Genomic DNA, 24,567 nt, shown 5'->3' on the forward strand with positions numbered 1-24,567 from the left:
CTCTGACCTGGTGAGCCAACATAGTGAAACAGGAGGCATTACTTCCAGAGCAGCTCTCATATAATACTGCTCTTTGGGTAGTGTTATGAAATTGATTAAAGCTTTTGTCTTTTAATTCAGTTATTTTAAAAAGTTAGCAAATAACATAAAGCTCTTTCTTCAGTCAGTACACTCATAAGTACAGTACCATTATATGTTCCCTTTCTAGAAGTTTTTGATGATCTTGGTGCTCTTACTATTTGTTTATTTTAATTTCCAAATGAAATGACAGTAACAGGGTAGGAAGTTCAAATCCCTACATTTCTAAAAAAAAAAAAAAAAAAAAAAAAAAACTGAAAAGTTGAAATCTTTTCAATTTGAATTCTTTCTCTCTTATGAAGCAGGAAATAACCTAAAACATAAAGACTTCAGGTTGATTTTTTTTTTAAATTAAGCATTCCTTAAAATTGCAGATCTTATAACAAATGCAGGTCTTTTTCCTTTATTATGGAAATGATTATTGGATTTGTGAGGAAATTTTAGGCTTTGTTTTCCAGATCACAAGAAGCACTTGCTTCCAGATCCAAGTGTTCAGTACTGAGAAAAGGTCACTCAGGTATCCTCAAGGGCAGAATCTACCTTGACCTCAAAGTTTCTTACCTTCCTTGGCTATCTGCAGCCTGTCTCTGAAGAACTCTCTAAATATTCAGGTTTGCCACTTCCAGCACTCCTTATTGCCAGAACCTCTTGTATTGGGTTTACGTGGCACTTTTCATAATGAGAGAGCTTTAGGGATGGCCTCTGTGAGGCAATGCCAGGTATTACCTCATCCCAGGTCCAGCTACTTCAGCAGCAGCTCCTCTACAGGCCAAAGAGGAGTGCAACAGCTAAGTTTGTGGCATCTCTCTGAAAATACAGAGCCAGAGAGACTGGTTTCTTGATTGCTACATTGAATCATCCTGAAACAATTCCAAACACTTAAAAAGAAAGATGATGGTGTTATATTTATTATTTTGATACACTGTTCTTATAGTATATATTGGGGAAAAATACTGTGCTTTTTGAAGGTATGCATACTACGGTTCAAAAAAATAAATTGTGTAAACTGCAAAATGTATTCAAGAAGCAGAGTGTAATAATTTTATACGAAAAGGTGAATCTAGGGACAGGGTTCGGGATTCCATTTCTTCTTTGGCTGCCAATAGTGGCAGCAGCTAAACTTCCAATCAGTTGTTCATTTGCTTCCTTTTCAGCAGCAAAGGGGGAGGAATAAGAACAGGAAAAAAGAGTTAAAGTAAGGATTGTTTTACCATCATGGACTAATCTAAGACTTGTCGTAGGTGAAATTAGATATTTATAAGAATAGGCAGTAATTTAATTGCTAATTCAGGTACCAGAAAACAAAACAAATACATTAACATGAATACCTTTTCTCAACCTTTTCCCTTGCTACCTTTCACTCCTGATTCTTTTGCAAGCCTATCCCTTTACCATTTTGATGTTACCCATTCAAAAAAAATGGGGGATGGGATTCATAATCAGTACATAGGGGTTTCTCCCTGTGGTTCCTCCTTCCTCATTTTTTCTCTGCAGTTGGGGTTCCCTTTACTGTTTCTCATCCTTTTAGTTCCCTCTTTCTTTTTGTCCCGTGTTTATTGTCCTTTCTTAAATTTGTTTTGCCACAGGGAGCCACCAGCTAGGTTGGGCTCAGCTTTGCCCTGCAGTGAATTTGTTGAAGCTGCTGGAATTAGCTATGACTGACTGCAATGGGGCAGCCCTTATCTCTCCTCAGAGTGGTTACCTCTGCAGCTCAGCCCCACAGCCACCACCACTTTGCCATATGCACTCCATGTACAGTCATACACTTTCCATGTGCCGGTGTTTTGCTTTATAAAATTACATATCAGGTGGGCAAAATTTGGCTAGTCAAGGTGGTAGTTAACAAAAAATAATAAATAACAAAATTAATAATATAGTAATAAATTAGTAGTTAATAAAAGTTTGAGCTCTTACAAATAGTTTTCTGAAGCTTATAAGAAGAAAAAAAACCACAATGGATAAGGAGCTTCGTTTGCACAGTTAATTGTAAACATCTGGAACTGGTGTGAGGTGGACAGTGTCAGTGGGTTCAAAAAAAGGCCTTATGCAGCTTCCCAGCAAACAGATCCGAGGCCAGATTGTGAAGACAGTAGTCAAGAAGATGTCTGGCAGTTGCTGGGACAGTAAGAGAGGCATGCAGTGAGGTGGTGGCCAGGCTGATGTGTTCTCCTGTTCTAGGAGTGGAGTTTCTGATATGTTTGGAGAGAGAGGACTGAGTAGAGTAGATCATCTGACTTTAGATAGATAACTTGTGAGAGATTTCCTGAAACCCAGAAAATTAGATATTTGCTAAAATGAGTGTAGAAATATGTACGGTGGGAACTCAAAGGTTCCAATAAAGGCCTATTTTTTCTGCTTCTCTAACCTTGCTAGTTTAGAGGAGACTCAAGATATTGCTCTCCTGTTTATTTTGAAGAAGATTAGTATACCTTGGTATTTTTGTACCTGGTGATGTGATGCTGAGAAGTCAACAAGGCGGTGCTGAAGTCATTTCTTTGAAGTTCAAAATCATCTGATTTACAGCGTAAAGAATTTCGTTGGAATACCAAGACCAGCAGACCTGAAAAACTTGTAGCAATTTGTCTGTATTATCTAATTTTTCATAATTGTTAATGAGTACTGTCTTGGTAATTGTCATGTTTTTAGCTAACGAGTGGAAGTAATTCTGTAGATCTTATTTGAATCACCTTACATAGTTTTTTTCTGGTCCTGATGTCATTTTCTTCCTGTCTAGAATTCTTGACTAAATCATCTGGTTTGAGTGATTCGATAAAATAATAGAAAATGCAGAAATAATAGAAAATGCTGTTTTGGTTTAAAAGGTACCATTCCTACCTTTTTAATTAGTAATTTAGGTTTTCAAGGTTCACTGTTCACCTGTATAATATGGTTTTTGTTCTTCAGTACTAGAAAACTGTGTGCTTTGGGCCCCATATTAGTGCGATAGCTGAAGGATGAGTTGCATCTGCTCCATTCTTTGTGTTTTCAGTAATGTACCAGGGAAGGAGCATGATCTCAAGGGGCACTGCTTTTCTAACAGATTTCCTGTTTGTCATGCAGGAGATAATGTGCATAAAATTATTAGAGTATGTGTGAACAGCACATCAGAAGAAAAATTTTGTTAAGCTGAGAAAATAATCTTGCTGAACCCAGTCAGTGATGACTTTACCCGTCTTTTGTGCACATATCAAATCTCTCACAATTCTCTTTCACTCTTCTTGCTGAGGATCGCCTTTCGATGATCTTTAAGGGCTTTTCCAACCTGAGTGATTCTATGGTAGTGATAGGACATAGTCTTCAGGGATGTGCAATACACATATTTAATACTTGCATTTTCTGTGTGGGATATTCAGCTATCTTGAACCTGAAATGATTATTCAGTCTGCTTACCTTTTAAAGGCTCAAAATCTATCTAATTTTCTTGCCACAGCAGTATATTTTCAGTACTGTGCTCTTTTTAGTGATTTTTACAGCTTGCTGAGGGCTTTTGTTGTCAGAGGCACCTATGAAAAACAGGAGATAAAAATGATATGATCTGTTCAGACTTTGTCATGGAATCTTTCCAGAGCCTTTGACTTTTTCTTTAAGAGTCTTGTTAGCTTCAATTCCTTTGTACGTTGATTAGACAGAGCCATTCAAGTTGGTTATCTTGATATTCCGAAGTCTTTAGCGAAACATTCTATTTTAGTTAGAGGTTAATTTGTTTTTTTCAGCCCTGTATCTCGGAGCATGTTTTCATTTTGCTGTTTGTTTTGATTTTAATCTATTCCTGGTGTTCTTTTGTACTTAATAGTCAAGTGATAGTGATCTAATGATTAACTCTTTGCAACCTGATGAGTTGTAAACTTTGAGGTAGTTTTCTGAGGTATATTTTCTAGTGATTTTGTCCAGTGATCTCTTCTAAGCATTTCATGTCATGCTGCCTGTGACTGTCAATTATCTGAAGGTGGAAATTACAAAAGCAAATGCACAAACAAAGGCTAACAAAGATTCGATCATTAGCAGTACACAACAGATGAGATCTGTCTGTTGCACAGGAGTTGGGAATATTTTACAGCTGGGTAGGCTGGATAAGTCCCTGCAGAATATTTCTCCTGTGATTTTAATTGGCTTTTCCTTCTGAAACATTACTGCTTCAGAAAGCTTGAATTAGCATTAACTATAGTGCTTCCTTTACAATCCCTACGGTTTAAGAAAGGCTTTGCAGAGAACAAGCTTAGGAGGAAAGGGACACCTTGAAAAGTAGCGTATTTATAAATATTCTTTCCCCTGATCTACAATGCTAATTTTTCTCTTTTTTCCAACATAAAATTGTTTGGCAAAAACAGTCAAAAGCTGTTTTAAGCAGACCAAAACAAATAGCTGTATTTACTTCCTTCACAAAACTCTATTTTTTTTAGTAGTATGGGTAATACAGCAGAGTTAACCTAAGAATTTTTCTGAATTCTCGTTTGAGTGCTGGCATTTGGGAAATTCAACCAGTGTTTCATGTTGTACATCCAAAGCTATGGGAAAACATATGCAATTGGTTGATATTTTAGAAATAACATGTAATAACATAAAAATGATACTACTGTAAGAAGGACAAGCAGTGACATTGCTTGTGAGTGTTGAAACTCAACATTAGGTTCATAGAGCTCAGACTCACAACCAGCCCAAGTTTGAAACAGAGAATCAAGGAAGTCAGGTAAATATGTTTAAGGGATTTATCTTTACATTAAATGTGGTTTAAAAATAAAAGCCGAAAAAAGCAACCTAAGCAATAATTAGAAATTTTCAGCTAATGAAGAGATTTGCCAATTTTCAATGTTACTAAGTGTTGATTTAAAATACAGTTTTCTTTTTCAATACTTGATAAGTCTCAATGTCCAGCTATAGATTTTGAACATAACATTTGCCAGTGTCTTTACAGAGTTAATTCTCACCCCAGGTCTTAGGTCTTTCTAGTTCTGTAGACACATTATTACGTCTGTGTGGGGGCAGCAGGTGTGTATGTGTAAACAGCTGGAACTTTTAATGACATAGGTCCCATATACTGAAAACATGGCTTGAGCTCTCTTTCTCCCCATTGGTGGGGATACTACTACTTTTCCTTTCTCATCCAGTAGCCTGATCTGATCTCAGAACAGGAGATTGGTCTAGAGATCTCCTGAGTACTGTTCTAGCCTGAATGATTCTGTAAATCTATGATTTAATTAGGTCCATTTTAATTTCATTATCAGATTTGTTTGCAGTATGTGTATACAAAATAATATGAAGCTCATTGCCTTGGAAGTAAACAGTGCAGTGTCCATGCATACATGGTTTTTAGGAAATGTCTCATGTTTCTGCTTAAAACAGATTCTTCTTTTAAATTTTGTTATTTCTGTATGAGTTTTTGTTTTTCTTTCTTAATTTTAGACAATTTTACTATAAATCATCCAAAACTATTTACAGACAGCTGATACTGTGGAAAAAAAAAAGGCGTCAGAAATTTTATGGGATAAATTTAACTGCTTAAAAATTGTTACGTAGGTACAAACAATTGGTAAAAAAAATGTCTGAGATAATCCTTAAACTGCTGTCATGACTACTCTTTGCATCACTGTTCTTTGCAGGGGATGGAGTGTTAGATCTCTCTACAAAGAAAAGCGCAAGGTTGGAAGAGCCAAAATACGATCCCTTGTGTTCTGAAAACTCGGTGTCTGGGTAAGCAACTTTTAGGACTCTCTTTGGCTTATGTAAAAGAAAATCGAGTTTACTCTTACTTCTCTGAAGTCAGGTTTTACGTTCATAACATATTAGTATATACTGACACACACGTGTGGTTTATATTTTTCTTTCAAAAGAATTTGTGTCACTCATAAGTGTGTGTCTATGTATATATCATATGTTTCATTCGTCTTTTTTATTTTTTTCTGTTTAAAGAAAAGTTATCAGAACAATCACCAAACTTTAGTTCATGTTACTAAAAATGAACTGAAAATTGATTATGTAGACACAATGAAAGTAGTAGGATAGTAGAAGAGAATGCAAATTTATTCTTTCAGAGTTCACTTAGGAATCTGCAGTTTTTGACAAAAAAAGAAGCACGTTAATATTTAGATTTAAAATATTCTTCAACTAACATGAACAAGTTAAATGACTATTATTTCTAATACTCCTTAATATGAGCAAGAGAATGCGCGCGAGAGAGAGAGAGCTCTTAATCATCATATTTATACTTGCATCATAGTTCTGGCTATGGTATGTGGTGGCAAATAGTTAAATTTCTTATCCAGCAAGAAAAACGTTGCCTCTGCTGCAAGCTACCACAAATCTAGAGAAGCGCATTGTTTTGTTGGATTTTGTTATGATTTTGGCATCCTCCCATCCACTAGCCATAGCAGGACCCTTTTTGTCACCTGTACGTCTTACAGAGTAACTTACTACAAATAGGAATACAATAGCAGTACTTGTTGGATGGTGTAAAATGCATTTTATTAATTTGCTGATATGAAGAAGCTTTAAAAATTGATATGACTTTGTAATTAGCTGTAAGTAGTGGCTAGAAGTTTATAAAACTGTGTTTCATTTTGCCAAAATGGACTTGATTGTTAACTATGACACTTTACCTTATGGTTGTAGAAAGCCTAGTTTGTGTAAGTCTGGGATGTTTGTGTGTAGTATGTACTTATTGCTGCAAATTTTCTATGAGGGGGTTGACTCTTTTATTACTTGTTTAGCGGTAACGTCACGTTTCTACTAACAAAAACTCCTTCAGGATTTGGGTATTTAATGGAACGTTAATTGTATAATTAAAATTATAACAGTGTTGCTCTGCAAGCATGTGAACAAGGGAATATAGCAAGCACATGAGAATATTACCAAATACTGAGATAGGATATAAAGTTCTTGGAAGGGCTGCTGTAGAAGCCACCGTATGATTTTTGATGCACTGTCCTACCAGAACTGTAACATTTTGCTAGGATAATCATTTAACTACCGCATCTCAAAGGCTTAAAAGTATCAGAAGCAGTGATGTTACCGAAGCAAGGAGTATAATAAAGGAGTGGACCCTTCCCTTCCATAGCTGTGTGAGAGTCTCTCATACATCAGTTTACCATCGTTTCATTCCATCCATCCAGGAGACTACACAGACACAGAGAGGACTATGTGGAAAGAAGTGCTGAGTTTGCAGATGGTTTGCTCTCAAAAGCTTTGAAAGACATTCAGTCTGGAGCACTGGACATAAATAAAGCAGGCATACTTTATGGCATACCTCAAAAAACTTTACTTCTCCACTTAGAAGCCTTACCAGCAGGAAAGCCTGCACCTTTTAAAAACAAAACTCGAGATTTCAATGATAGTTATTCATTTAAAGACAGTAAAGAAACTTGTGCAGTCCTACAAAAAGTAGCCTTGTGGGCAAGAGCTCAAGCAGAGCGCACAGAAAAAAGTAAACTCAGTCTACTTGAAACCTCAGAATTAAAATTCCCAACAGCTTCCAGTTACCTCCACCAATTAACTCTGCAGAGAATGGTCACACAATTTAAAGAAAAAAATGAAAATCTCCAATATGAAACTACGAATCCTACTGTACAATTAAAAATTCCTCAGCTAAGAATAAGTTCTGTGTCCAAACCACAGTCTGATACTGCTGGTCTTCTGGATGTTATGTACCACGTTTCTAAAACCTCCTCAGTCTTAGAAGGATCAGCTCTTCAAAAATTGAAAAATATACTCCCTAAACAGAACAAAATTGAATGTTCTGGACCTGTAACTCACTCAAGTGTTGATTCCTACTTTCTGCATGGGGACCTCTCTCCTTTGTGTCTTAATGCTAAGAATGGGACGGTAGATGGAACCTCAGAAAATACAGAAGATAGTTTGGATCGTAAAGATAATAAGCAGCCGAGAAAAAAACGTGGCCGCTATCGGCAGTATGATCATGAAATAATGGAAGAAGCAATTGCAATGGTAATGAGTGGGAAAATGAGTGTTTCCAAAGCACAAGGAATTTATGGGGTACCTCACAGCACTTTAGAATATAAAGTAAAAGAAAGATCTGGAACATTGAAGACTCCGCCGAAGAAGAAACTCCGTTTACCAGACACTGGCTTATTTAATATGACAGATTCAGGGACTGGCAGCTGCAAAACCAGTAGCAAGCCTGTGTAGAATAATTGTTAGCAAATTGTTTTGTGTGTGTGTGTGTGTGTATGTATGTCTGTATACACACACAGTGTGAGAAATACATATGTTCACTCTGACAGGAGACGTGAAATGATACAGTTCAAAAACCACATACATGCCTTTTGAAAAATAGTTTTATTCAGGGTTTTCACTGTGGACAGAATTATAGAGTTCCTCACTTAATTCTGATAGTGTGTATTTAATATAATCCTTGTATAAATAGGTGAAAAGATTCAGGTTTTATTTAGTAGTCAATAGCATAAAAATGTTTTGGGCGAACGAGTATTTGTCATGTGAAGCATAATTTTTAATTGATGAAGAACCACTCTACCCATTCAACAAACCATCTTATTACAGAAATACACGATCTATGGTTAGCAAACTTACAAACTTCACAGAATACTTGCAATAAATTGTAAGTAACTCAGATTATACAAATCAAGGGATTTTTTTAAAAAGCTAGTTCCTTACCAGGGAGTGAATTTGTGAAGTATTAGTAGGTTATAGTACATTCTGTGAAAGAAAAACAAAAGTTAATCGTTACTTAAATATCCAATACAAGTAAGAAAGAAACATTTCATTACTAAAAATGTGTGTTAGCAGGCATAAACTGCATTTTTTATCATTTAAAAAAAATTTTGTTGGTGGTTTAGAAAGAAATTGGTGTTTACAAAGTGTACACTTATGAAACCCGAGAAATTACTGTAGTTATAGAATTATTAAATATGAAATAAGATGGAATACTTAAGAGCATAACATAATTTAATCCTTATCATAATTTTCCTTTTTATTTTGAAAAATAAGATGACCTATAAGGTTTCAAAAGAAAGTTGAAATGCATCTTAGAGCGTGTTCATAATGCGCACAGAATGAGCTTGAGAATGGTTTTTTGTTTTGTTTTCTTCTTGTTTTGTTTTGTTTAAACGTGCTGGTTAGTTGATGTTATGACTACTTAAAATTTATTTAAGGATTGTGTCACACTCCTATTGAATAACCTCACTGTAACTGTAATGTATTTGCTGCTGTGACATTTCAGAACATTTTCAGTTTATCAAAATGAATACCAAGTTACATTATCATTTTGCTAATAACCAAATTTGCAGTTCAGGGTCTTGATAGAAATACAAATATTAAACAGTGAAGCTGTTTTAAAACTTTCAATAATATAAATTCTTTATAAATTTGGTAGTTAGAAGTTAGGCAGTTCACTTTAAATACGTAACTTTTAGTAGACTACAAGGGAGACCAATTACTTTCGTATTACAGTTTTTAAATGGATTTCAAAGTATTCACACTGGACTTTATATCTTAATTTTTTCATGGACTATCACTAAGTACATGTCTGCATATGAAGAGCAGGGACTTGCTTCATATATTCGATACAGAACATAAATGCCCTTTTCCTCTCAAAATGTTATTATGTCTGTATGCATTAATTTGGGATAGGAAAAGACTTTTCTCCAACTTTTATACATTTGGTGCACATGCATACATAGATTGTCCATTTTTTCTCTCGCACTTAAATTTTCGTATGTAGGTATAGGTTCATTATTAAAAAAAAAAAAGAAAGGGGACATTAGATACACATGAGCTACATCAGGTAACTTGATTTTTAAATGAATTTGCCGTTAAAGTCACTGGAAAGCATACTTGCAAGTTTAGTGGCAAAATCTAGTTCATATTTATTAACCTTACTGAAAAATAAGAGCTTACACTTTAAAATAGAGTAATCCGTAAGAATTTAAGTGAAACTGCAAAAGCAGTGTATGACATTTTTGGTCTCCAAGATCTATACTGAATCTTCAGTGGTTAAGGTTTACTTGCATATTTCAAAATGAATCCTTTTTTAAGCAGAACTGTACCTGATAACAAGGTCAAAAACAGCAGGTGTCAGGGTCATCTTTCATTTTAAAAGAATTAAGCCATATTTTGTGAGGGCCAGAAGAATTAAATTGTTAATGCATCCCCACTGGAAAGTGAAGTTTAAAAATACGTTAAACATTCAAGATCTGTTTTACTTGCAAAACTTTGGGATTTCAGTACGTTGCCGAACGTTTGTACCATGTTGATGTTTTCTACTCCTCAGACAACGTTATAAATTTGAGCCTGAAGTTTATATTGAAGGCAAGTTACAGTACTCTTTTTATATTGTTTAGAAGGTGACCTGACCAAAAATTTAACAGGATTCATAAAATCAGGGATCATTTTACTATTGACTTAACAGTACTCAGTAGTTTTGTATGTAATATTATAATTAATTTTCAACATTTTAGTACTTGTATTTATTTTTTGGTCAGAAATAGTATATTAAAATATTTTTTGATAGTTTATAGATGATACTCAACCTGTAAGTGTTTAAAGGAACAGAATTATTTGTTTCTAATTATTAGGCTAACCTTTGATTACACAACTAAGGAAAGGCAGGGAAATATGTAGATTCTCCTTCCCCAACCCCTATGACTCCACTAAATGTCACTTAAATTACACACTTTGAACTGTTTTATAAATTCTGTTATCAGTCACTACTTAGTAATTGACAATTTCTGAAAATCCATGTTTCAGCAGAATTTTAAATGAAGGCGAAAGCAAGCCCTACATGCTTTCTACTTATTTGAATGTTTCTCAAGTATTTTATATTAAAAAACAGTGCCTCTGTTTTTAGAACTACTGCTCAGTAAAGCTGTTTAAACCATTTCTGGTAGCTAATGACAATTTTATATTAAATTGTATATTAACTTTAGTGAGACTGATTTTTTAGTTGTTTACAGTACAAATACTTGTATTTGTTTTTTAATTGCAGTATTTCCATTGTTGCAGTAATTTAGTAAAACTCTGTGGCTGCCTTGATTTTTGACAGATTTTTGTTAACAACTGATTTTTAGGCAATTAGTTATATTTATGCATAAATCAATTGCACTATAATTCATGAATTATTTATTACAATATTTTCTAATGAATTCCATGTATTTGTCTTGTGTTGTAAATGTACTGTAATTCTGTTTCTTCTTTGTGTTGTTATATTCCTAAATCTAATTGTATGAATTTAATTGTTTAGTTAACGTGTTTCTACGTTGTAATTTGTAGTAAAGCACTTCAATGCTTTTGCACATAAATTTACAACACTGATGTGTGATTGATTTGCTCATTCAGTAAAAAAAAGAAAAAAAAAAAGAAAAAAAAAGAAAAAGAAATGAAAAACCTGTACGCTGACTCATTTGACTTACTCCTGAGGAATACATTTATTAGTGGATTAAGAGCAAGACCTGTACAGATTAAGCATTTAATGGATAGTTTACTCTGAGACTTTTATATAGCAGACATAGTAGCTTTCAGGAAGGGTGACTGCTTAGAATTGATGTATTATTCATTAATGAGAAGAATTTCAGAAAGCCAAAGAATCTGAATATGAAATTAGTTTGCAGCTGCAAATTATCAAAAACTATGTAGACTCATAAAATGGAACTGAATTTTACTAATAATATAGTTAAAATACAGCTTTTTTTAGGTAAACATGTTTTCTTAGTAAAGCTAGAAAACAAACATGTAAAGTAAGTACACATTTGTTTCTGTAGGAGTTCTGTGTTCCATATGAGTATTTGCAAATGTGTTATATTCCCATTCTGTTCCTCTTCTCAGTCTTCCAAGACATTGCTAGGTTTCTCCTTCTTCCTGTGCCTGAGAAATCAGAAGACAGAACTTTAGGAAAGGAAGTCTTTTGGAAGTCCTCTAATAGCACTTTTTCCTGAGAGTTTATGAGGAGAAATAGTTATATCTAAAATAATAGACCGAAAGTCTAGTTCTTAGCCTGATAACATCTCTGCCTTTGAGCCAGTTTTAGACTCCAGTCAATTGTTAATCTATGGCATTAAATGACCCTCCCCTCCAGCAGGGAGATAGCGTAGTTCCATGCCTCACTTTTTTCTTCAGAGATTTTGGGCACAAAAGGGAGCAGGGGTGCAGCAGGTATTAATCCCTTCCTCCTTTCCCCCTTAAGCCTCTTCATTTCTTACCCACTCTTGCTGGCCTTATTTTTTTATTTTTTATTTTTTGGCTTATTTCTAAGATGTGTAAGGCAGTTCTGTAAAGGAAGTGTGCAGTTGCAAAATAGCTCATTCTTCCTTCTATGGAATTAATTCTAAAGCTGCTGCATGGCAATGCAAATTTAAATGGCTCTATGGAAGAACTAAAGGAATTATAGAAAACTGAAATACAGTTCCATAATTGCAATGAAAAGCTATTTACATTAGTTTGTTTGAATATGTGGACATCTCTACAGACAAAGATTCTCTTCAAACAAATGTGTTGCTTTAAAGCAGAATGAGCTCTGCTCCCAAATGCTGACCAAGGCTGGGGTTGCTGCATTTCCAGAAACAGAGATCATTTGGAGCATGGTAGCATTTTACAGTAGGTGAAGTTGTCTGTCAGAAACTAACACGCGTGAAAGGAGAGTGGTTTGTAGTTGTTTCGCACAAGGTTAGGTAGCTGGGAAAGAAGGAATATTAGGAGGGTGTGCAGTATGTTACTTTTTGATAGATTGATCTCAACGTGGCAAATTCAGAGCCATTTTGAGGCCTTTGGAAAGTGTGATTATTGACTTTGAGAAAGTTTTAGGGTTCTGGAAGTTTCTTCCACCAGTGAAATATCTGAAATAGCAATTACTCACATTATGAGTACAAGCAATCTCCATTAAAAGATCTCTAGTGAAACTCAGGCAGAACTTGCAAACCTGAAAAGACAGTCTATAAAATACTGTGCTGCACCCTTCAGTTTGCAAATTAGTATGTAACAAATCTACTGTGATTTACAAACAAAATATCCATGGCCTAGTGGTGTGTTTGTTTGGTTTTTTTTCACTTCTGTTTAGCTTTTTGATACATTGTTTCTTTAAATTCCTGGTGATGGGTAGGGCAATTTTTACCTGTAACTGTTTTTATAAGAATATGCTTTATTTTCACAAACATGGTTATATATTTCAAGATCTTGTGACTCCTGAATTCGTAGGATGATCTCTAATAAGATGGAACTAGAAGTAATGTTCTAACTCTTCAGTGCAGAGGTGTTTCAAAATCATTTAAATCCTGACATAGTGTCCTTGAATGTTTTTATTTTAGATTGCAAGTGCAACGAGGGGTTTAATATTTTTATGCCTCTGATTTAAACATAATTGCAATTTGAATTACTAGTATCACTATTATCTTAGACTTCTATGAGTTACCAATATTATCTACTCATTGATCTTCAATATATTCCATTTCATAGTAAATATTCCAAGAGAAGGAGAGAACATAAGGAATTACTATGCATAGTTGGCTGTTTTAAAGCTCTGAACTATAAATGGGGGACAATAAAACTACAAATTTGCATGCATAATTTCTGTTAAGAAACCTGAAGCTGAAAGTTACTGATGTTAATAACATTGAGTATGAGCTAATTAAAAAAAATAGGTAACTTTTATATAAATATAGTATGTTTAAATAATGTCTGTTCCTTATTCAAAACAATTATAATACCAAACAAAATTAAGTTATTCCAAAGTTCAGGCTTAAATGCAAAAAGTTAAGCGAAATAGTATTAGATCAAAAAGTTAGTGTCATGTTCAGAGTTTGGTGATATGTTTAAACAATACATACTTTTCTAAAACAGAATTCTTCTAATATTTTCTGGTCATGCAATTGGTTTCAGTAAAACATTTGAATTAGGTATTAACTATCTGGTGATAGTCGCTATCCAATTTTTATTTAAATGAAGAAATATTTGTACTAATTTCTACCATGGAAAATTTCAGCTTTTCAGTATAAATGATTGATTAGGTAAGTAGTGACATTAGTTTTAATAATTGATAAAGAATGAATTAAATAGTTAAGGTAGTGTTTCATGAGTGATTTTATTTTGAGTTAATATATTGAGTATAACTGCTCAGAAGTCTTTCTCAGATATAGACCTACCCTGTATTTGAGATGTAACAGATATTAACTTTTGTCAGAGCAGTTCCTTATTCCAGCGGTGATTATCTCTCTCTGTATAAGGAAGGAATCTGTGTGTGTGCATATGTGTGTGTGTAACATATTGAAGAGCCCTTGGTGCACCACTACAGTTTATTTAAATACCAGAAGGAAAATTTTTATCTGAAAAGAACAGTAACAGTAGCAAATGGCTACTTTTAAAATTTTCTATGAGCCTATTAAGATTAATTGTTCTAGAAAGATGGAGAAAACCCTGTCATTAAAAGAATATTTAATGACTATCCTAAGAGCATTCGATGTGTTTTGGTACGTGAATATCTTAGGAGGTTTCTCAGGAGAAATGGATCCATTCTTGCCTCAGCCACAAGCTTGATTTGTGACCTTAGGCAAGTCATTTATCATCCCTTTCTGTGCTTCAACTGCTCAGTTTGTGAAATGGCAGTAGCACTGAGCCCCCAGGTTCATGGTGATCTCAAACATCAGGAAGTTAACACTGCTTAATTACATTTAAATACAAGAAGTTGTGTTTTGAGCTATTCTTTATGTTCCATAGTTCTGATTGTTTTTCTTCTTGTGGTAGGATTACCACAGCTACATATAAGATGCACATCATTTCTAGTGAAACTTGCAAGTTTGAGAGAGTTGTGCAAATAGAACAGAACTGTTTTGCAAACTTCAGGTTTTTAGTTTCAAGCTTAGCCATTGTAACAAACAGTAGATGTGGTGTTTTACTGTAATTTATGTTTTGTTTTGATTTGTTTTCATTTTCAGTTCAAGCTCAACAGCTGATGCAAATTCAGAGGAAACTACTAGTTTGGAAAAAGGAAAATCAGCATTAAACAAAGTTTTGGAGTCTTTTTGTTCATATCACTGGCAACAGACTTTGGCTATGTTAAAATTTTTAATGCAAGATGAAAGTGTTCCTATAGTTTGCAGTTGCAAACAAACATATTCAGTCCACTCTGAAACTCCCAGTTTCCTTACTGAAGAAGATGTTCATGTTTCATTTTGCAATTGCAAAGGACATATGATAACAAAAAGTTGCTGTTTACAAAATCAAATACCAAACACTTATTTACCACCTCTGCCTATTTGTATTAAAGATTTCCATTCTTTGTCATGCCAAGCTGTAGCGATTGGATGTATTAAGACCATGGTGAACAAAGCATGTAGTTCTCATAAGTATTGTGCTGAACAGTTGCAAAATTCTACCAAGCATTCTGTGAAAGCAGTAGCATGTGCATCTTCAGTTAAGGACTGTGATCTATTAAACAGCATTAAAAATGCAAGTAGATCTCGCAGCCCATCACCACCACCACTGTCACCTGTGCAGAATAAAGAATTTGAGACAGTGGAAGGATCAATTATGGATTTTCCAATTTTAGACAATAACAAGCCTGAAATATCCATCAACCAGCCTCCATACCTATTGCCAGCTGAAGGAAGCAATGGAGAATTTGAATATGAAAACAAAACATGTGGAGAAAAAGTGACTGAATATTCAGCTGGAACACTGCAGTCAATAGATGAAGAAGACAACAATTACATGAATTCTGAGAAAGCTGAGAAAGGTGAACATTATGCCATTTTCCAAGATTTAATGGACCGTATTAATGAGAAGTTAAAATCAATAGACACTACAGACATAGCAGCAAATCTTGTAAAATTTTCTAGCATTGACAGGGCACCAGAAAACGATGTAAAATTAGGAGACTTTATAACCTCCCTTTTGCATAATGCTAAGGCAAGTGATTATAGTTTTATGGAATTACTTCGCCAACATGATAAGCAAATGGAAAATAAAATAATCCAAACAAGATTTCGGAAGCGTCAGGAAACTTTATTTGCAATGTACAATTCTCCTGATTCACCGTATATTCGACGACAGTCTTTGCAAATCAAGAGGCAGCTTGCAAGCCTTGATGAAACTCTTGTAAGAAAAAAGTCAATTTCTGAGAGAAATGCAAAGAAATCTGCAAAGAATTTTGATAAGATATACCCAAACAAAAGGCACAGGTTAACTGTGATAGAAGATAAAGATTTGCAATGTCTTGAAAGTAATCCTTGTATGAATTGCCATACCAAACAAGTATGTTTTCCAGTACACCAAACAGAGTCTTTCAAACTACCTCTTACTAATTTTCAAACCAGCTCTGACTTTCTAGTTCTTTCAGAAGACAGTGCTTTTGCAGCCAACCAGGCTAAATCTGCAAAAACTCAAGGAGATTTTGCAACTCTAAAAGAGACTGATCAGCTTCCTTTGCATGGGGAGAGTAACGGAACCCCAGGCAGAACTAAACGCAACATTGTGCCTCCTGGATGGTACTCTGTGTACGTAACAAACAACATTGTATTCAGAAAATCATCTGATGCAAAGAAGTCGTTGGAATGTTTGGAAAAAATGCAAATAAATGAAGATGTTCATGCTGAAAGATGCAGTGATGTAAATATAAACAAAATTGTGAGAGACACGAATCTGCAAGTTGTCGTAGAGCGTTTAGAAGATACAATTAACTTAGCTAAAAAGTCTAACAGCTCATGGTTGAATAGTTACAAAATAAGCCAAAAAGTAAAAGATAATGCTTACGAACAGGTTATGAACCCACTTGCTAAAAGTGACTTCCCTTTCAGTGCAGATGAAATGGAATACACAGGACAAAGCTTCCTTCCACATTCACGTTTGTCAAACAGCAATAAAAACAAAACTCTGTGTGTGACAACAAGCAAGCAAGAAATGGTTATAGATCAAGAAATTAATGACAGCCTTTTGAAGTCTCTGAGCATTGATTCATCTAATTCTGCATCCAGCAATGAGGCCTTGCATACAACTTCTGGAGCTAGGGAAATACCATCTTTCTTAAGCTACTCAAGTCCCATTAAGCTTATGTTTGTCTCAGAGGTTAACAGCAGTGAAGGCATCAAATATACTCTGACATCTGCAACTACGTCTGCTAAAGGAAGCACAGATGTTTGTTCGTTTCAGGGGTACACAAGCACTGTGTTAGACAAACAGGCCACAGAAAATCTTTCTCATGCAATCTGTGTCAATGATTTTGAAAACAGTGCCAAGGAGGAATCAAGCTGTGTTTGTGCGGAAGCAATTACAAGCTCCTGTGCAGTTGGTCAAACTAACTTAAGTGACTCAAAACAAAATGAAATTGTGGATAAATCAAGCAATAGTGGTGAATCTGTTTTAAAAAGAAAGCCTGGTAGACCAAAGAAAATAGGTCCTCAAGTTGTTAAGCAGGTTAAGAGACCTATTGGGCGGCCTCCAAAACCAAAAGTAGATATAACTGAAAGGAGAGAATGTAGAGCTGAACTCAACAGTGATGGTAAAAGTACCAAATCTGATGCATCAGTAATGGAAGAAGTTAATAGCAACAAAAATATCACTGTGACGGTTGTTTTTGGAAGGTCAAGAAGAACTAAAAGACATGTTTCTGAAGGTAATCTAAATGTAATCAGTACTCTGCCCAGAGAACAGGTAGACTTCAGTTTTGCCAATGACCACGGCAAAGTGAGGCATAGCACAGAAACTGAAAATGCTTTGACTGAAATAGTGAAAGCCTTGCAGAATTCTTCTACTGAAAATGAGGTCTCTGGTTATGACTATGTTAGACCTATCAAGAGCAACCTGGCATCACCACATCCTTGCAGCAATATTATACGGCCAGTTAAGAAACCGTTAACTGCCATTCGAAAACCTGGTCGGCCAGCAAAAGTAAAAATCTCTGGCATATCTGTGACTGTTAATAGAGTTTCACCTCAGGAAAGAAAAGTGAGCATTAGCAACTGTTTGCCTCCTTTACAACAGCAGAACTTATTAGAAAAAAGCATATCACAGGAGAAAAACAATCAGCTGTGCAATAATATGAGTCAAGTAAAGAGTATGCAGAAAGATTCTAGAGAAGATGGATCAAACAGTGTTATTACAACAGTGTCAAGAAAACGCGAGATTCCATTGAGACACTCTGTTAGAGACAGAAAGCCCTCATTGCATTTCTTACATTCATTAGCATCCTCTAGTGCATTTACTTGTAGAAGTGCCTTGCTGCATAAATCTTACAAACTCCATTTGAGAAAAGCTAAAGATCAAAAGGAAAAACGCAGGCAATCAAATCAGAGCATAACATCCACAGATACCTCAGAAATGAGAAATTCAGAAAATTCAGAAAAGAATTTTGGGGACAGTGATTTTGGGCCCATTAATGATGTATCATCGGATCCCATTTTTTCATCAAAGCCTTCTCTCAGGTGGTGGGCTACTTCCGCTTCAAGTGACACTTTGATGGAAGAACTAAATAATAGATTTGAACAGATAACTAATACCTGGTTGCGAGTGGGGGGAAATGAGTTTGATAAATGTGTATGTGAAAACAGGGATCCCACTGAACAAGACTGTAACAGTGAAATGTCAAACCCTTTAGACTCCTGCCTTGTAGAAATTGAAACATCACCTATAAAAATGCTGTTTCAGAAAAAGTGTAACATGAATGAACTCTGCACCTGGTTTATGCAAACTACAGAAACACAGTCTCTCTCACTAGTGAGAAAGGCAAATGCTCGCAATCCTTTAGAAGTAGTTAGTACTAGAGAGATAAAGATGGAAACTAAGCAATCTGATCTTAGTACTTGCCTTTTCAGAAAGCACTTTAAAAAGTTTGCACTATCCTCTCCTTCAAAACCCGCAGGGAAATTACAAATATTACATAATATGGTGAGGTCTCCAGTCTTAAGCATGAAAAGTAATTTTGCATTAGCCAGATTGAAAAGAAATGAATTTAAAAAGTTACAGCATGATAGGTGGGGACAACCAAAAAAAAAGCTGTATAGCCAGGCTCCTGGAGGCTGGAAATCAAAAAAGAAAAATTTACAGTTTTTTTGCCAAAGCCAGTTGTTTAAAAGTACAAGTGAGGAAAGCAGTGATGGAATGCCTGTGCTCCAGGAAAAAAATACAGTAGAAATCCAGCCCACTCAAACTTTGGTAGAATCTCAGAGTAGCCTCTTGCCAACTGAGAATGAAGCCAGAGATGCATTTGTTCAACAGATGATGGGATCTTCTGATTTTAACCCACATCCCGGTTTAGCAAGTATACTTAAGTCACATGCAGAGACAAATGGAACAATTTGTTGCCAACAAAATGTTAGAAAAGGACAAAGCCAAGATAAACTGTTTCCAAATACATGGAAAGCCAAAACCTTTAAAGATTGTAGAATATTTCTGAGAAAAATCAACCATATTGAGCAGCACAATTCGTTTAAATTAAATAATGTCATTTATTCTCCTGAAGCTGTTGAAAGTAAAAGCCATCAGGCCTATTTGGAAGAAAAAAGACACCCTCTTTTGAGGTCCCATTCTACTAAGCAAAACACATTAAAGAAACAAGAGAATGAAATGGAAACACCTAAAGGATCTAATTCTTCTAAAGTGACTGAAAGACTGGATGACCAGTTTCACAGCAGAGAATTAAGTAGTGTTGTAAACCATGATGATAATGCTGCTGGTAGTTCTGAAGTTCTTATCAGAATAAACAAAAGAAAAAGTCCACAATGGGAGACCACTGATACAAATGTAAGAAAAAGGCATAAGAGACAATCATACAATAGTGGACAAATGGCAGCTTATTACCCAAAGTGCCAAGTAGGTAAGTTCCTGTTCCCCCCCTCACCTTAAATTGCAATCTTAAATAATTAGAGAGGTCGAGCAACTAAGCACTTTGGATTTTTTTTAGTGATATTCATATTAATTTCAGAGCAGTAATGAAATTAAACCTAACAGAATAATTCAGAAATGCAAATTCGATATATATAAAATATTTTATTTTACGCTAATTTTTCAGTTGTAATAGGTTTGTTACATTCTTTTATGGCTATAGCGTGGCAAGGTGAAAGGAAAAAAGCTAAGTAATACAGTCCAGAGAGACAGCAAATCAGTTCTGACATATTGAAGTTGGTGGCAGCTGGTTATTAATTTCAACATGAAGAATTTCATTCCACTGTACAGCTTCTCATATTCTGAGGAAGGGTAAATTATAAAATGAAACAGAAATTCAGTTTATTAACCAACAGAGTTGTTTGAAAACAAAACTTTTTTTTTTGTCGCTTAAGTATTTCTAATGTAAATCTGTAATGGTTTTGTAATTAAGTGGTAAAAAATAGCACTACGTACTTCTGAGAAGTATTCATTCAGAGATCCGTTTTAGTATCCATTCAATGCCAAATGAAATATGCTGACTCTAAAGGGTTTGTGCATTGAATCCTTACAGAATGATTGGAAATACAAAATTATTCTAGTTGAGTACAGTATACAGTTATCAAGCTGAATGCATTTGTTTGGAATGCTTTGAGGCTAGTGTGAATTCAAAGTAGATATTTATAATACATTGTTATACAACTGTGATCTCAGAAAGGCTGGTATATGCTTACAAAGAGGATACACTTGTGAAATTATTTCTTCTGTGATATGAAGAAATCTCCTTAACCAGAAGTCTCATCTAATTTCAATAAAATAACTAAGATGTTAGGTATCCACATGAGCAGAAAAAGAGTTCTGTGGAAGGAATTCAGTTACTGCAGAAATACTTGTTTTCAGAAACAACCCTGTATAAGCTAATCTGACTTTATTGCCCAAAGAATAAAGATAAAATTTGAAACATCAGAGCAAAATCTTATGTCCCCCTTTGTATTCTATTTTGTAGAAAACTATCCCAGATAATAAACTGAGGCATTTAATTTAAGTTGTAATATAAACAGTATTATGGCTCTTTGTATACTTTGTTTCTTTTGTACTTTATGTAATATACAATTCTTCATATTAAGCTCATTTGGTGTAATCATACAGTGCTTTTCTGAGGTACGGAGTTTTTTACATTTATACTATTATTTTTAACTTACTGATTTGGGGCCAAATAACATAAAAAAAACAACAACTTGTTTTTAAGTTCAAAGTTTGACACAAGGTTGCTATAGAAAAAGCTAGGACTAGAAAAGGAAAGAGCAGCATCTATTTGTTTCTTTTTACCAATCAAGAAAGAGCTCTCTCTTCTTTTTATTTTGTAATTTTGACTGTAGACAAGAAAATTTTGCATTCAATTTATATTTATATTTAATTTTTTTCTTGCCATAGCAATGTAAGACCTGTTACTGTGATATGGTCTCATGTTAGTTTTAATTGGGACTCTATTTTATTTACCTGATAACTTTCCTCTCATAGTTTTGGATCTTTGGAAATATCTGATAACTCTTTTACATTACTTCATTTACAATTTTTGTTTATTTTCCCTCTTACTCATAGTTAATCATATCAATTGTTGTCTTTAGAATGGATATAACAGAAAGTTCCTTGATAAAGGAAATGTTAAAAGAGAAAAAAATTACAATTCTGGAGCTTTCTCCATGCTTGTAAATGTCTTTTTTCAGGGTGCTGTTTTGGTATAGGAATTGTCTTGTTTTGGCATGTTGATTCAACATTGTGTACTGTCTGCACCAGTTAAGGAAATCATAAAAATATTTTTAGTCTAGCATGTAGCTACTGGCTAAAAAGAAGGAACATGATTTCTAGCTGTGCATGCATGCATTTTCAAACGTAGTTCTTGCATCTGAAGTTTAATGCACATGAAAGCATCATTACTTGTTCATATGTTCTTTGGATTGTATTTTTGTTGATGTGGTATCATAATTTATATCATCATTCTGTTGCCGTGCTTGAAATGTTCTTATGGTGACGCAGTCAATATTTAAAGTTTTTCTTCAAGTTTTTCCGATCTTGGTGTATTCTTAAAAGATGGAGGTATTGTGATGCTGGTTTATTATGAAGCATTGTGGCAAGTAGGCAGAATGTTGTCAGATCTTGTGTATAGTCAATTTTTGCTAAAGCATACTAGTGGAATTGTCAATTGAGTTTTTACGGTTCAAGGTAGTACCAAGAAACAAGAACTAGCCATGCAGTCAATTGAGCAAGAGGAGAGAATGAATCATCTTTTGTTTTTTTTTTACACTACCTGTTTTATTCAAAGTGAGGTTTAATGAGTAATAAACAACTCAATTTCTCAACTGTTGCTTCAACAATGCATTTATGTGTCAAGGGCAATTCCTTTTGCTGTTGATGTATGTTGTGATCATTTAAATTACCTTTTGTAAGAACACTGAAACATGTTTGCCACCACAACAGTAAATTGTGTTAAAAATCGTTTAGGGAGAGCATTTATGTTTCTTTCCATGAGAATGGTTCAGACCACACTCATGTGCTTTGAAGTCCGCCAAACTTAATGGTAAAAGCTGCAGTAGAGCCAAGCTAAAATGAGAGAAACTATTATTGTTCAATAAAATGGAATAAACGACTATAAGAATATAGTTAATATATTTTTAAATATTTGTGGATTTATCAGAGCTAAAAAGGAGATCATAGACCTCCTGCAGTAGTGGGCAGTACTGCATGCTGCGATGACATGACATACCTGTCCTCTTAGCCTTTGTATCGGGCTGGGATCTCACACAGAAGAGCTTTTAAAAGTGTGTTCTCATAATAAATTCCGCTTTTCTGCTAATAGTCTGGAGTTTCAGAGAAAAATTTAATGTATTTCGTTGGCAGGGAATATAAATTTTCTATTTTAATTTTTCATTATATTTGAATGATGTTTTAATATTCCTTATTGAGATCAAGTTAGCATGACACTTAAAATGAGGATTTGCTAATCTTTGTAGTCATTTCAAAGTTGACTTCAGGAGTCATGAATCACACTGAAACCTGGACTTTTTTTATGAGTTTAATTGTTCTCTTGATTGTTTGTGTAAGATAACCTCTGTATTATTATGACAACAAGCAAAATTTTCCACAATCAAGACTTCCCTTGACAAACTTTTTTTTTTTTCAAATTGGAAGGCAATGCTGTGTGAACCTTTTATACACATGAGTATTAGTGTGGCATTAATATTCCAGTATTGTTGCTTATTTGACATACAGTGGTCCGGTCCAACAGAGGAGGCTATGCAATGTGAATAACTTCTACTGCTGTAGAAGGTATTGCAATAACCTAAAGAGAAAACCAAGGTTTTTAGGAAGTCTTCCCAGCTATCTCTTTCACAAAGAAGAATGCTCTATGTTCCTAATACAAAACAAATGTAAAATATTAGATGAGGTAAAGTGCAAGAGACAAACCAAAGCAATCATTAAATCTGCTGATTTCAAGAAACACTTTTTAACAGCCGTATCTTAGCTCTTTTCTCAAAGATACAAAGATACTTCTTCTAAGAAGTACTTAGCTTCAGGATGGTTCAGTATGGTGCAGATGAAAATTTTCATAACTGCAATTCCAAGACAGTAAGTTTCTTTTTCACACAGACATGAAACAAAGTAAGAAAATTGATTGAAAGCATAGCAAAAGTAGTGGAAAGAATGACTACTCTCATTAAGTGGACCATTTTTAATGCAGAAGTATTAAAGCAGAAGTGCAGACTTGATTTATAATTGACTACAAGTGTGTAATAAATCCTGCCTCATTTATTTGACTTGATGATCTCTGCCTCATCCCCCTGAACACCGTAGTGGTGGCTCTAATACTGTGGTCTGATGCTTCAGCTTCTTTTACAGCATGCATCTCCATAAGCCACGAGCAGTACTGTAGTCCTTCCTTCTCTTGGCTTTCTCTCCCATTACGTGACCTAGTGAACAGAACCACTTACAAGTTGAGAGGTGTGTAAGTGTTGGGTGCTGTCTTAAGTTGTGATCGTTTACGTACCACCTTGGGATATGCTGTCTGTCATGCTTTTTTGAAGGTTCTGAGCTTATTTGAATGGAAAACCTATTTCAAAGAGCACAACTCAAGTCTTCCATTTCCTTCACATGGCAGGAAATTTCGGTAGTTTAGTGTTGTGTTCACTATGCTTTTATGTAGGATCTGTATACCCAGTTTTACAAAGATTTTTTTTCTTTTCATTTTATTCAGTATTGTTAATCATATCACTTTAATTCTATTTCCTCCAAAACTGAGAACCTCATGCTTTCTGATTTGTTCTCAATTCAGAATAAAGTGATAGATTTTTAGCTTTGTGTAGGGAATTAATAACACCATCTAAATGTGTCCCTGTGTTTTTGCTTAATCCGTTCTCAGGAAAAGAAATTAGTAGTTTTCCTAGCAATTTTGAAGATATGATGAGTACTCAGTGGTCTTTACACTCAAAAAAGGTATGTTCTAGATTTAGAAAGCAAGGGGAAGACTTATGGGCTGATAAGACTGAGCTATTCTTTGCACGTATTCTTGGATATATTTTCTCTCCTCTTTCACCCAATCAACAGACTCTCCTTGAGTGATCAGAATCCTTCAGATTTTCAGGCCAAATATACTTCTGCATTAATTGCCAGTTCACCCTTTAA

At 34.7% G+C, this 24,567-nt stretch overlaps 1 protein-coding gene across 1 annotated transcript in view; it reads left to right on the forward strand.

Moving 5' to 3' along the window:
* LCORL (ligand dependent nuclear receptor corepressor like) overlaps nucleotides 1-24,567 on the forward strand; it is a 72,075-nt gene that overhangs the window by 39,379 nt on the left and 8,129 nt on the right. Inside the window, exons 3-4 of the mRNA XM_042871114.1 lie at nucleotides 5,676-5,766; nucleotides 14,973-19,840. Of these exons, the coding sequence (XP_042727048.1) occupies nucleotides 5,676-5,766; nucleotides 14,973-19,840 (4,959 nt within the window). The remainder of the gene's footprint in view (nucleotides 1-5,675; nucleotides 5,767-14,972; nucleotides 19,841-24,567) is intronic.

This window comes from Lagopus leucura, unplaced genomic scaffold (assembly GCF_019238085.1).
Source record: "Lagopus leucura isolate 7727_CA_CO unplaced genomic scaffold, USGS_WTPT01 Super-Scaffold_100004, whole genome shotgun sequence".
NCBI classification, from domain to species: domain Eukaryota; kingdom Metazoa; phylum Chordata; class Aves; order Galliformes; family Phasianidae; genus Lagopus; species Lagopus leucura.